Consider the following 14,645-nt stretch of genomic DNA (forward strand, 5'->3'; position numbering starts at 1 on the left):
AGTTAGTGGAGTAAGGTAACACCCCTGCGGAGACAAGCAAACTTTCTGCATCTAATATCACAGTGACTCTAAGCAGAATATTAGGCACTTACTTGCTGGCGAAGAAAGCCACCCAGGGGAAGCGCAGATCATGTGTATCCACAAATACATTCTGAACAAATAGGTTAGGACTGCAGCTGTGCTGTAATAGGATAGAGAGAGAGGGATGAGTCCTCTGAAGAGGGGGGTGTTCTTATCTTCTAAAGCACCACACACAGAAAATAAAAATATTTTTTTATTTAAAAACAATAAAATAAATATTATCAGCTTCAGCTGATATTTAATCATTCTGACATGCTTTAATAACAAAACTTTAACAACAAACAAACCACACAATGTTTATCCACTTCTTACATTCAAGTATCGCCCCAGGTTTCCTTCCAACTTGGCGTCGATTATGTAGCAGGATTCCTCTCCATCATAAAACTGACGTGTAGTCCTCTGTCCATCACCTTTGTCAGCAGACGGCATATTGGGCTTAACCGTAATACCGTAAGTGGATTTCAAGGCGAAACCGCGGGTGGATTTTACAGCCACTTGTCTCTTTACAGGGCCTGGCCAAACAGGACAACACAGCTTAGATATTTACACACTGTTTACCTTATTCTCAGTTGTCTTCTTATAAGTGACAGTGATTCCAAGTTTAATGGGTACATTGCACGTGACAGACAGCTCTACCTGTGCCGGAGGTTACGTTCTTCTTGTCATCTACATCGGAGCCAGACGAAATGGTCTGGATGTCATCGCTGTCATTAGTGTTGTTTTGACCGGCAGGTTTCTTGCTGTTGGCCCCATTTCCAGCCTCACTCTCGGAGCTGCTGGATAATGTCAGAACCTCCTAGAGAACAATTATAGTTAGCACTGGAGCAAAAATATGCACAAAACAAATTGAAAAATATTGAGCTAAAAATATTTATATATATAAAAAAAAAAAAAAAAGAATAAAAAAATAAATAAAAAAAGACTAACTTCAAAAATGTTCTTTGTATTATTTTGTGCCTAGCACAGAGAAAAGTATATACTAACCGTAACCCTAACCCTTAAATTAAACTGTCGCGTTGCCGGGTCCTGCCATTGCCGCTTTAAATTTAGAAATCGCCATGTCGTTCTGTTTTGGGACATAAATGTGCAGTGCCGGCATACAGTATGTTCGCAATTTCTAGCAGTCTGGATGGCAGTGGCGTCAGAAATGTCCTCTGTCTGCTTTAATGTAAGTCTGTATTCAATCAATGTCGCTGTTATAGTAATCGGAATTGGTTTGTCGATATACTCGTTGTCGGTAATAAACCTCTCGGAACAACAAGTGACACCGAAAACAACAATATGGTGAGAGTCCCTTTAAAAAGTATGTCCTTACCCCCTGTCTGTCTCCCTCCCACTTGAAGTCTTTGTCTTATGTGTATTTGAATGTTTCTTGTGTTATTGTTTGTTTGTTTTTTGATTGTTTGTTTATGGGCAGTTCTGACTGATTTATTGGATCTACATTATGCACTGTACTCTGTTGTAACTGCCATGTTTGTTACATATTCTTTTACTAAAAACTTAATAAAAACCTTTTAAGTAAAAAAAAAAAAAAAAAAAAAGGATGTCCTTATCTGTTTAGATCTGACAACAGCGTGAAACACGCATAGATAATAATCCCATGGTGTCTACGTTCCTTTACAGACTGAAAATAACTGTTGCTAACCATCAATTGAAATTATGGCCACAAATTTAACGCAAACCTCTAAGCAGCTGGACCAATAATAATTATATGGAAGTGGTTTAGGGCTGGCCGAACTAAGGACTCCAATAGGCTACATATAGTCTATTGACTAAAACACCCATTAGATAGGTCATGTCACACAGTGCTTAATGGGTAGTGGTAACTATACAGTGTGGGTGTGCAATGGGGTAAACGGAAGCAGCCATCCCAGGAAGAAGTCTTTGGAGGGTAAGCAAAATTTGGAAGCCGCTCATTTTTATTACAACGGAAGACCTGATGACTGAAGGAACAGTGGCAGCCTTTATATTGTACACTGCATTAATAGAAATGCTTCCATTAGTTTATGGTAAGAGCTAGAAGGGAGGGAGAATCATTAAGTACACCCCTGTATATGATCCCTGCAACATAGGACAAGCTCTGTGAAGAGATTTACAGTTACATGCTCTGTAAATGAAGGTAATATCTCCTGCTTACATCATTAGTCTGTGCGTTGGACTGGCGTCTCATCTGGTGCATGGCGGTTTTGCTGATCGGTCTGCTCACACCGTGGGGTTTAACTGGGGAAGGGTTATAACCGTACACTCTGTTGCTCTCTCCAAGCCTACAGACCAAAGCAATAGAGTTATAAATGTCTGCCCGCATTATGTTGTAACAGAAGAGTCCAGTGTGTTTAAGTAAAGTGTGCAGTAAACTGTACGTACCCAGGAAATTTGCCGGCTTCATCAGTCTCCTGCAAGGCAGCAAAAAGTCAGGTAATCATTAAAGTGTAAAGTAGAGTATGAAATACAATTGAATGTTAAAGCTAAATACATACACACCAGAAACTCACCAGAATAAAATATACCATAATAAAAGTAGTGATTATTTTTCGTTAAAGGGGATTTACAATAGGTTGATATATTTTTATCTGCATATTGTATCTCCTCGGGGTGGTCACTGTGGTTTGTGTTCTTAAGAAGCCTATACACATTGATTTTACCAGTCTACTAAACCAATTTAAATCATAGCATATGTGGGCCCAAAGAGACTGTTAAATCATCTGATCGGAATCTAATACATGGCTGTCAGACAGACAGTAAATTATGGCGGGATGGGTGAAGCTGAGGGGGTGACAACAACTACAGCACTTGCTCAGCCTTTGAAAGTAATAATGGCGGACGCTGTGATTTCCAATGCTACAATCAGGCAGGGAGGTCACTGTAGCACCAAGCAGTGGGTACCAAGCTTCAGCAGCTCCTGAGTTGTTTTCTCAGGTTACAATACAATTCAGACACAACAAAGATTGTGCCAAGACAAAAACTCCAGCACATTAGGTGTAAAGTTTAAGATTATAAAGTACCATTTTCCCTTCTATGCAACCCTTACACTCCTTTTTCCCCATTCTGGCTGTAATATGAGTAGGACTTATCAGTGACAAGGGTAGAGTCAACTTGTTCAATGAGGTGTCAACTAGGCACACAAATGACAATAACAATCAAGACCAGGCTACTGTCCTGAGACGCTCCTGAAATCTTATAGATATACTTGTGAATGTGATTAATTGTTCATGTATACAAGACAAATTTTTATCTCTTTTGAACACTTTTTTTAAGGCGCTGGTTTGTAAAGAAGCATTCTACCATTTTAGCCATTGTTGCATGAGGCTATGGATGTGGAATAAAGTTCACAATGCTGAACCCCATGTCACTCAGACTGTTTCCTATACACTAGTAATGGACAAGATGTGGCCTTCCCATCCTTCACCAGCGGCCCCCGCTTCTTCTTGCTTAATTGTCAGATATGTTTGTTATAGCTTGTAACCCTTGTTACAGACAAGTGTCTCTTTCTTTGATTAAACATATTGTTTAACTTATTACCGAGATTAAGAGTATAGTGCGGCCCTCTTGAAGATTAGAGGGCCATACCATGCCGTCCCTGAAGTATATCAGGTTTCCCATCACGGCCATACGCTCTTTCGCCCCAGTACAACACCATTATTAGAGTATTAGTATTCGAGGTTGTCGCATCAGATTAGGAACTGTTAAATATGTTATGCAAAATTAAGCATAATGGAACTATATACTTTATTTTGTTATATTTATTGTTTTTGCAATTCCTTAGAGTGATTTTTAAGAGTGCAGTAACTTCTGTCAGGCAGGTCAATGTCACCGTTACCTAGAGAAGGAATCCGGCAGACTGGTACCCTAAATGCAATAAAAATAAAAGTATTTGACAAATGTGCCAATACATCACACAGCAAGGTAATACCTTGTTTAAATAATTAGATAAAGCTCTGCAAATAATTCACATTATAAGTAACATTTTATGGGCAAGAGTGTATACGGACATATTGGATTGCTTTTTTCAGGACATGCGTTTTGCATTCAGAATAATGACCCAATATTGAAGGATATTTAAGGTTGAAGGTATTTTTCCTGTGCATTTCTTCTAAAACCTGCAAGTTTGGTCAGAAGGCTAATGAATTTAGGGGTGGAAAAAAAATGGTAAAATGTACCAAATTAAAAATAATATCAATTGCAATACCACATTCATCTTTTGGGGTGCCCTTGCATCCTCCATTATGTAGGGAAAACCTCCAAATCTTTAAAAATAAGGATCAGGGAACACCTGCTGAATATCACAAAGAGACAATAATATGTCTGAATATTTTTTGGAGTTTCACCAAAGTAATCCAACAGGCTTGAAATATATGGTGATAGAGCTGGTAACATTGCCAAGAAGAGGGGGAGATGGGCAGAGATTATGGATTTACGAATTGAGGACCCTGATCTGATGGCTTAAAATGTGAACATCTACATAATTTTTTTTATAATCCTTTGCAATTGTCTATTCCTTAGAAAGAATATCATGCAGAATTTAAAATATATTTTATTGGTTACATACATATATTGATTGCATATTTTAGATTTTTTAAAATCAAATTTGGAAATACCTATCATGACACGTAGGAGTTTGGATTGGATTTGGAAAGATCGCTACAATATTTTAAAATGTTGGGGAGCTAGTCCCAAAAATCAGTGATCTTTTCATCTGCATTACATTGAGTGGGGTCTCACATAATATTATATCGTCATACTTCTGAAAAGCTTTTCCCAGCAAATATTCTAATGGGCTGTGGGGTCCACGAGATGGCTCTCCGAATGGAGCGATAGTGAAGAACGTGGACCTTAGAAGTAATGCAGTCTGTGTATAAGGAAGCCACTTGATATACAATAGGTTGTCGAGAGCAGAGAATCTTGAAAAGAGCAACATTACACTCTTAAGATGTAATGGATGTTTCGCATTACCTGTAACACGTTAAATGTATCATTGTGAAGTATCAATGTAGCGAAAAGTTGCATAATTAGAGGCATGTAAAACATAGGAGGATTCCTGGCTCTACTAATGCATTGTTACAGAATTTTAAAGAACATTGGGAGTCTATCCCTAAAAGGGTCAGGGGTCACTCAATAAAATGTAAAGGGAAGTTTTAAATATCAATGCACTAACGTATATTAACACTTTCTCAAGTGACCATGAAACGCGTCGGAGGGTATTTTTGGACATTTCAGTAACTTTTCATATAAAGGATCCACTTGGATTCTGACGCACTCAGACTGCAAACAGGAAGACGGTTCTGGAAACCTACGGGCGTTTTATGTAATGACACGGAGTGAGTGCATTTTATTTATTGGTTTCATGTTTATGTATGGTAGAATAATTCTTGTGTGATGATCCATGAGGACTCCACTGACTGTTTTAAAGGTGCATAGAATTGTGGTATCTAATTACAAATTCAAAGTCCTTATAAAGAGACAATTTGAGACATATTCCATACACTGCACTGTGCCTCCTGAACGGTCACGAAGGCACTCAGCAGCGATGTAACATCGCAGTTTTCTCTACACCCCCATAGGGATGAAAGGAGAAATCTGCGATGTTGAGGTACCGTAGTACCTGAAGATTTTCGGAGGAACATCTCGGCTAATTGAATATGCCCCGAATACTGGTTGAAACATTGTTGCAAGGTTACTATCCACAGTACAGGGAAATATCTTGCTAGTAGCAGCATTACATGCTATGTGATTTTCTTGTTTTGAGATCCTCTGTGATTCTTGGTGGACAAGAGGGAACTTAGTAGATTACCAGAATATTTAAAAGGTGGAAGGGAGTGGAATACCATGCTCGTTATAATAATATTGAAGGTGAATAGGATTTGAACTAGGTCTTCTCCTACCCCTTTGATAAAATGTTACACAGTACCAGTGTTTTTGTTTTACCTTTTCTGTGAGCCAGAAGTTTCCAATTAAAACTTTATTCAGAATAATGTACCTTGCTGGGAGCTGCAATGATTTTGGCACACAGCTTTGTCTCATCTAGATTAATATATTAAACTGCACTGTTGTGGTGTGTCAAACACAAGGACACGTATTTGAGCATAACCCCATCCAATCATGTAAAATCTCCAATTTAATGAAAGCACTGTTTGCTGGATAGCATATAGCAATGTAGACTCCTCTAGCTGTTCTGTAGCAATAACTCCTACCATACCAGGCAAAGACTGCAATTCTAATTCTAGGAGAAAACAATCCATAGCACTATAATTTCAACATTTCATTTAGAATGTAATAACAATCACAACTGTCCCGAAGATCGTGTGTTACACCACACTGAAATGTTGGCAGGCAGATATATAAAACAAATCAAAAATATGGCATGGTGACAGATTGGGAGTGCTGTGGCGTTCCTTTCTTAGTATATGATATGGGTACTCTGACATTTGTCTAAGATTAATTACAAAATTAAAATTGCGAAATATGTAATGAATCTACCAACAGTCAGAGAAAATGCCTTCAAAATAGTGATACTGTCCCTATAACCCCCCCCCCCCCCAACATGCCAGGAGATCCTCCTCACCTTTCCATGTTCTTCTTTCTTTGGGTGTTTCTCTGCGTCCACCATGTCTCCCATCTTAAGCGATGACCTGCTATCAGAGTCCATAAATGTGTCAGGCATAGTACTAGAGCTCAGCCATGAAGCCACCTTGTTTTTGGAGGTCTCCTCAGGGAGTTTGCAGTCCGTGTGCTCTTCTTGGCTAGTCTGCCGGGCTAAGGCAGAGTCCTTAGAGGCAGTCTCTGAGGTTCCATTCTCTTTCTGACCCCTGGTTTGCCGCCGTGTAGCATAGCTCCGCCATATAGAGCTGGTTGTAATGTCCTCGTTCTTTCCAAAGTTATCATCAGAACTGTCATCAATGGACTCTTCTTGACCATCACTACCGGAAACTTCCTCTCGGTCTTCCTTGAGGTCTACGCCGCTGCTGTCAGAAGACGACTTGACATCACTTTCGTAACCCTCTTTGTAATTCTCCACGCTTTCAATGTGGTCCAAATTAGCAAAGTATTCATCACCCATCTCCAGACCTTCCTTGTCTGCAAAGTCATCCGTCAGGATCTTACCTGTGAGGAAGCAGAGATCAAGAAAGTGAGTGGACACAAGCAGCAACCAAACCACACAAGACCTAAAGCAAGTATCCCCCTATATTTGTCTTCAGTCGTTAATAAAACTACTATATCAAATAGGACAGTCACATAGTGAGATTTGTAAGTCAGAAAAGGCTGGAACAGCCTTTTCCGACTTACAACAGCTGGAAAAGGTAATGGTTTACTACGGTACAGCCTACAGCCAAGACATGCCCCTGATGTTTTAGCAGGAAGCGATGTACACAGCTGTTTCTATGGGGAAATATACAGCTGAAATAGGTAATTTCTTTTCAAACACACTATAAGCTACTTGCAATACAAACAGTTTTCATGCCAATTATATACTAAACATGTAATCCTGGAGTCCTACTCCGACACAAAAGCACACCTTCCCTCAACATGCCACATCGTTTTGAGGTGGAAATAGCAACATGTACTAAAAGGGTGCTTACATACAGTGGAGGCAGCCATTTTCTGTAAGCAGGACCAATCTATGAATTCATGTCTAACATCCCTTAAAAACATAGGGGGGAATTAATAGTAAGTGATAAACATATTATGAGACCAGTGTAGAGAAATAACAGCATCTCTACTGAATGGTGAACTCTGCAAGCAGACTTACTAGTACAATCATAGAAATTAGATAATTTAATACCAAGAGTCTTGTAATACAATCATTCCATGCTATTTACATTGGACAATTGTACAATTAAAAGTAAAATAATGTGCTAGAATCCCTCTAAAGACAAAAAAATTGGATTTTTGTACTTGCATTGAATACTTTTCTCTTAATCCATGGGAGACCCTGGGGTATAGAAGGTGGTGATAAGGAGCTTGGGCACTTCAAAATAACTGGCAAAAAGCTCAAGCTCCTCCCCCTCTTTTCCCCCATTGGCTGCTAGCAACAAAGGAGTAAAGCATAAGAGGGAGAGGTGCCAAAAAACAAATGGTTTTTAAACTACAACAAGAAACAGAACGAGCACGTTAATGGAGGGCGTCAAGTGTCCTCAACGGATTAAGAGAAAAGGTGCGAAGCTCTAAGCCAACATCTCTGGACACAATGGTGTTAAACATGTAAAATGTAGTAAATGTGTGCACTGAAAGTGCCAGAAAGTGAGGCAGGAGGGTGGATCCCTACTGGCAACGAACTGCTGAGAGAGCTCTGTCACCATCAGGGTCAAAGACTTTGCCCAGGCTGGTTCTGTCACCTCAGTTGTAGCCCCCAATATGGGGAGTGTATACTTCCACATTGCGTGTCCTAGCCAGACCGTGCACACAATAACTCTGAGTGGCAAAAACCTTTGCCGTCGTTCCTCTTTCAGGTTGAGAACCGGAAGCGCTCCCCTTTCAAAAACTAACAAACAGTAAAGAAAGCAAAGGACAATAGAGAAAAAGTAAAACGTTTGAGTGGAAAGCCCGCCAAGAAGGAGGTGCTGCACAGAGATTGCACCTCCCTCTAGGGCCAAGCAATACAAGGAAGCTGCCGTCACCTAAAACTCCCCCATAAGCCATCTTGCCGACTTGTACGGGACTATCAAGGAAGCCCCCACCTGACCCCCTCTCTGGTGCCTGGGGCCCTGCACCCACTCCTCCCGTGCAGACAGTAGTGCACGGGAGGAGAAGGGAGCCACCTACCTGGAAGCCCCACCTCTGGATCGCAGTCCGTTTCCAATCCACCTGATTTTTATGAGGCACGGGTACAAAAAGTAAATACAGGGTCATTCAGCAGATCTATCCTGAGCGCATCAGACTTACCTGCATATATACAGACAAAGGAGCCCTTTGCTATGTCGTCAAGGCAGCGAATCCCCCACCCCTTGTTCTGGGTCTTGAAGAGCTGGAGACGCACTTGAAGACCATGCTGTACTAGCCGATTATTACACATATTGATATTGCATTTACATCTCTTGTTGCACTCGTACATCCTGTAAAACGAAAACAAACATTAAAACTGGAATAGTTCTACAATCTCTGAACTGTCAGATTACTGGATTTGAGAATGTTTATCCAAAACATACTGTATACCGCATTCTAAGGTAAAACACAGCAAGGAATCTGTACCTACTGCATCAAACGTAGTAACATCTCCAACACCTGACAATGGTTTGAAGTTCTATCTGCAACATTGCAAGGGCTTCACGCGTAATGCAGACGTCGGTAATGAAATCAGCTTTTATCCCCCCATAGCATTTCCCAAGTTTCAAAATGTCTGCTGTGTTTATTGTAATCATCATGTAACCATTAGCAATGAGTTATTGTACCACTCCAAATACATTTCAGCCAGCAATCGCAGATTCACCGACAATTTCTTTCTTTGTAAATGGAAAAATGCCGCCACTATCAACCACGGTTGAAGACAGACATATAAAGGGAGTAGCCACACGGACTGACAGGAGCAGTCAGTATCATAGTGTATCCTTACCCAGTGGGAAGACATTCCTCCAGCCGCTTGTGTGTGTAACCTGCTGCTGTGTTAACTTGTGCTCCAGGTGTGCAGCGAGTGGCATCAATCGTCAATTGGTGACAAGCACATTTGGACCTAAAAAACAAAAACATCATCATATATCTATGTACAGAAAGAAATGTGTAAGACACTATGTAAGGTGGAAGTCGAAAAATTGGATGAAGTAGGCTAAATTGATTAATATTGGTTTCCCGTGCGATTGCGATTAGAATGCTACATCTAATGACTAAACCGCACAGGAAAAACAACACACACTTACACTTGTAAATAGTAACATTTACTACAGTACCAACTCCCATCAGTTTAATTAGTAAAATGTAAAGGTCATTTATGCAAAGATAAATTTACATTACACCAGTAGAAATACGGTGTTAACAGAGTAGCGATCGCACCTAGAAATCGCTAGTTATGAATAAAAGAAGATTGATACTCTATAATACTGTAAACAGCACATCTTAATAAATTGGTTTATACTGGATTTAGTCGGCTCCCTCAGACAAAACACCTAAGCAGCTGTTGGAGTGAGCTGCGCCCCCCCCCACCCCACCTTTGGAGAGGAATCCTTTGAACTGACCTATGATCTGCATTGTACTGGACTGACTTGACCCCTGGACTAATGAAGAAAGACTGTTTTTGTTTGTTAACTCAAACTGTATATAAGCAAGTCTCTGGGCCAGTATTAGATCTCTTCCTGACTGCAGACTACAAGACTGAATCTGGACTTGGGGCCAGGTCCAGGTAGCGCTTGCGTAATGTATTCAGATATACTTTGCTGTATATTGTTACACCTTTTTATGCACCATCATGGTTTGCCATCTGCTATCTTTTGCCATTAAATCTTTTTCAGCGTTGGAAGCACATTAATAGCATAGGACAATATTTATTGGTAGCGACAAGATGAACATTACAGTAGCGATTAAAAAAAAAAAAAAAAAAAGAAGACAAGAGTGTCTCTGGGCAGGACTGCTTCCAGGATATAAGTTTAACAAGCACTTGGCAGGAGAGGTGGGAAATTCAGAACACAGTACACAAAAGGCCAGGCCCAATCTGGCTCCAGAAACACCTAAACAGTATTGACCACCAGGCATTAGGCTGTGGTGCAGTACAGATAGAGCATTGGGGGCATAGGCAAAATATCCAACTATGTATCCCAGGGTGATGCACAGAAGTAAGGAGTGAGAGACTTCGATGTTGGGTTTGTGTTAATGGAGGGGACTATTTAAGCCCCATGACATGCTCCCTCCTTGGGATAGCTGAAACTGCCCCTCTGAAATGGTGCTATAGTACGGCACAACAGAGGACAGCTGTGGTCATCATTCCAAAATGGAAAAAAAAAAAAACAATACACGAGGCAACTCATGTGGAACAGAGTAGAGGTGCTAAAAAATTAATAATAATAATAACAGCGTCAATGGAGGGAAAAAAAAATCCACATAGGCAGGAAAGGGAGGAGTGTTTTCTTCCAGTGTCGTGACTTTTAGAAGTGGAAAAATAACACTGTCTCTCAACCAGGAACATTTGAAGCAGCAATTCGTATTTTTTTTGCTGTAATGTCGGTACAGTCACAACTTATCATATTGTTGTAGATTACCTACACCAATAAATTCTTATCCTCTTTATTGGGACTTTCATACATAGCTTTGATGTCTATATTCGTCTGTATTTAGGAACAATGTTAAGTGCTACAATGTAAAAGCACCATGATCCGCAGTTCCTTGGAAATCTGTTTAAACAGAGTATTTTGTACATCTCCTAATGCTGTGAACCACTAAGTGTAATCTAAGCCCTGCAGCTCAACTTCATTGTCTTAACACAGGATCGTCTCTTTTTATATAATGCCCTCTCCCCATAAAAATTCACTGCTTTTAACATAATGAACTTGACCATTGTTTTGAACCCAATGACTGTAAGAAGGGAATATAATCTTTATGTAGTGTAACTCGCATACATGGAAGCTGTATACAAAATATATAGTTTCTGCAATCATTCAGATTCTGGCTTCTACAACGCCCAATAAACCTCTCTCTAGGCTGCAGTGCTGCACGACAGAGAAGCTCTCCATTCAAAACTGCTTTTAGAAAATATTCAGCGGGCATTAAACAGTGGTACACACACACTTGAAAGAGCCAAGTGCCAGAATCCCTGGCATTTCCCATTGACTTTTACAGAAGGTGCGTGTGTAAGCGCACAATGTGACACCGTCTGCACGCACGCGTGTTTCTGATGGGCGGGAAAGATTCTTTTCCTCCAGCAGTATCAGAAAACCACAGATCACAGTAGGAAATGATCTGTGGGTTTTCTTAACCCCTTAAATGCAGTGTGCGACTGACCTCGACCTCAACACTTTAGGGGTCATGCAGAGCATGAATCCCACTCATCCTTAGCACTCAAGGGGTTAAAAGGGTTCATGCGTAATCGTTGCCTCCTACCTGTCTCGGCATCCATCAGTGCAGTCACATCCTAACAGGAAGTCCAAGCCGGTGTTAATAAACACCCCTCTGCCTGGAATCCGCTCCTTGCTGTAATCCACATGTGGAGGAGGTGTCCTGTCTATCTCATTCACGCAGGAGAGCTGTACATCCTCCTTACCATACGTGATATCTGGGATGTAGTAAAAAGGTTTATGTGGCAGGAATTTTCGGTCAACAAGCACATAGGGGTCCAAGCAAAACATCTCCAAAAACAACAGGTCACAGTTTGTCTCAAAGAGGAAACGTTCTATCTCCGGCATGGTGCGCAGGCTGAGTCCACACGGAGTCTTATAGATGACGTGGAATCCCATCTTGCGGTTCACACGCCTCCGCGCCGTCATACGCCTGAAGTCGTAAAGTAGAGGGACCAGCAGAGGGTTCTTGCCCCGGTGTGAAACAGCACGGATACGGGACAAACAGGAGTGGCTACAGATGTGAGGTAGGTAGAAGAGCTTCTCCATAGGGGCCTTGTAACTATTCTCAACCGGCATCTGATTGGTTTGAATTAAATGGAACTGTGGAGCAGTGGTCACAAACCTGGGAAAAAGGAAGAGACAGACATGTAATAGGTTAGTTATGTTGTCGTTTGAAAACCCCATCCCCAAACAGAGCCATGGAAGTCCAATATGCATTTGCCTTGTTGTCCACGCCCCATAGTACAACTATAAAATATAATAACCCGGAGGATTGGGCGGCTAAATGGAATATGAGGTTTAACACAGATAAATGTAAGGTTATGCATTCAGGGATCAAAAACAAGAACGCAATCTATAAATTAAATGGAATTAATTTGGGAGAATCTATAATGGAAAAGGATTTGGGAGTGCTCGTAGACAGTAGACTTAGCAATAGTGCTCAATGTCAAGCAGCAGCTGCAAGGGCAAAAAAAGTATTGGCATGCATAAAAAGGGGCATAGATGCAAGGGAAGACAGTGTAATTTTGCCACTGTATAAATCATTGGTAAGACCTCATCTTGAATATGCAGTACAGTTCTGGGCACCACTCTATAAAAAAGATAATTTGGAACTAGAAAGGGTTCAGAGAAGGGCGACAAAATTGATAAAGGGTATGGAGTCATTAAGTTATGAGGAAAGGTTAGCCAGTTTAGGCATGTTTACTTTAGAAAAGAGGCGCCTAAGGGGAGATATGATTACTATGTACAAATACATTAGGGGTCAATACAGAGAGCTTTCATGGGAACTTTTTACCCCAAGGACCATACACAGGACACGTGGTCATCCCCTAAGGTTAGAGGAGAGGAAATTTCACAACCAGCAAAGGAAGGGGTTCTTTACAGTAAGGGCAGTCAAGATATGGAATTCATTGCCAGGGAAGGTTGTTGGCAGATTCAATAGATATGTTTAAGAAAGGGTTAGACAAATTTTTAGCGGAAAGGTGTATCCAGGGATACGACTGTTAATTTAAAATGAAGGATAGTAGTGGATATAGGGTAAAAATTGGATTGCAATTTTGAGTCTGGGGGGATTTTCAAAATTGAAACAGATGGGCGGTTGCCTACTCTGGAATAATTTCAAATATAAGTGCAGGATCGCAGGAGATCCAAAATAGGTTGAACTTGATGGACTGGTGTCTTTTTTCAACCTCATCAACTATGTTACTATGTTACAACTCTAATAGTGGTGCTATAGTTATGAAATAATCTTAAAAACAATTACTAACATTTCTTGTATAAACACAACTTCCTGTTTTCTTAATAAGAAACAATGATTGGCTGTAAAATAGCTGTGGTTCAGAGTAACAGAGTTTATATTCCGCCAGTAGTAGGCCTGGGGACAAGCGATCTATAAAATAACTTTTTATATTCAACACACTCTGAGGTCAACAGGTCCACGACTAATGAAATTATTTAAGGTTTCAGATTACAATAGGGGTGTATTTAACCATAGATATGGCATGAATACAAAATGTGTTGCTTACAAATCCCCAATGCAAAGAGCTATTAATATGCCATGCATTGAACAGATGATGCTGTAATGCGGACATTTGAATATATGGCCTTAAAAAAAATGTCCCAATGATAGAAGTCTTATTTCTGTGATCAGAAAGCTAGAACTCAAAAAAAACAAAAACCCGTTACGTACAGCATATAAAAGTGCAAATTAAGGTTACAGTTCTTTTCCTCAAAATACTCCATCGCAGCTTTTACAATGGGTAAGTTCCCTTCTAGTTCTGGTAGAAAGAGGGTAAATGAAAACACCCCCAGTTAATCTAAGATCCTGTGGCATGTGGTTAGATTTATACCCAGAAAACATCTGCATCATGGTATATAATTCGTCTCCAAAGAGGAGATTGGCTAAACTGTTTTTTTCAACTGAGCGCCTGAACACAACCAGAAATTACTTGCCCTTGCTGAAAAATATGCTTCACATAAAAATTATAAGCCTCTCCGCATAACCCGAATACTTTGCAACATGTAATGTCTGGTCACTTTCTCTTGGACATCTGTAAAAAGTCTCTCTCCCCACAATCTAAATGATATGGAAAC

At 40.4% G+C, this 14,645-nt stretch overlaps 1 protein-coding gene across 1 annotated transcript in view; it reads right to left on the reverse strand.

Moving 5' to 3' along the window:
• Window positions 1–14,645, reverse strand: part of LOC142108712 (histone-lysine N-methyltransferase SETDB1-like) — a 57,881-nt gene that overhangs the window by 4,672 nt on the left and 38,564 nt on the right. The window contains 9 exon segments of the mRNA XM_075192549.1: window positions 93–181; window positions 394–593; window positions 718–877; window positions 2,219–2,345; window positions 2,446–2,474; window positions 6,641–7,179; window positions 8,959–9,128; window positions 9,626–9,742; window positions 12,097–12,675. Of these exon segments, the coding sequence (XP_075048650.1) occupies window positions 93–181; window positions 394–593; window positions 718–877; window positions 2,219–2,345; window positions 2,446–2,474; window positions 6,641–7,179; window positions 8,959–9,128; window positions 9,626–9,742; window positions 12,097–12,675 (2,010 nt within the window).

Source organism: Mixophyes fleayi, chromosome 12, assembly GCF_038048845.1.
Source record: "Mixophyes fleayi isolate aMixFle1 chromosome 12, aMixFle1.hap1, whole genome shotgun sequence".
In the NCBI taxonomy this organism is placed as follows: Eukaryota; Metazoa; Chordata; class Amphibia; order Anura; family Limnodynastidae; genus Mixophyes; species Mixophyes fleayi.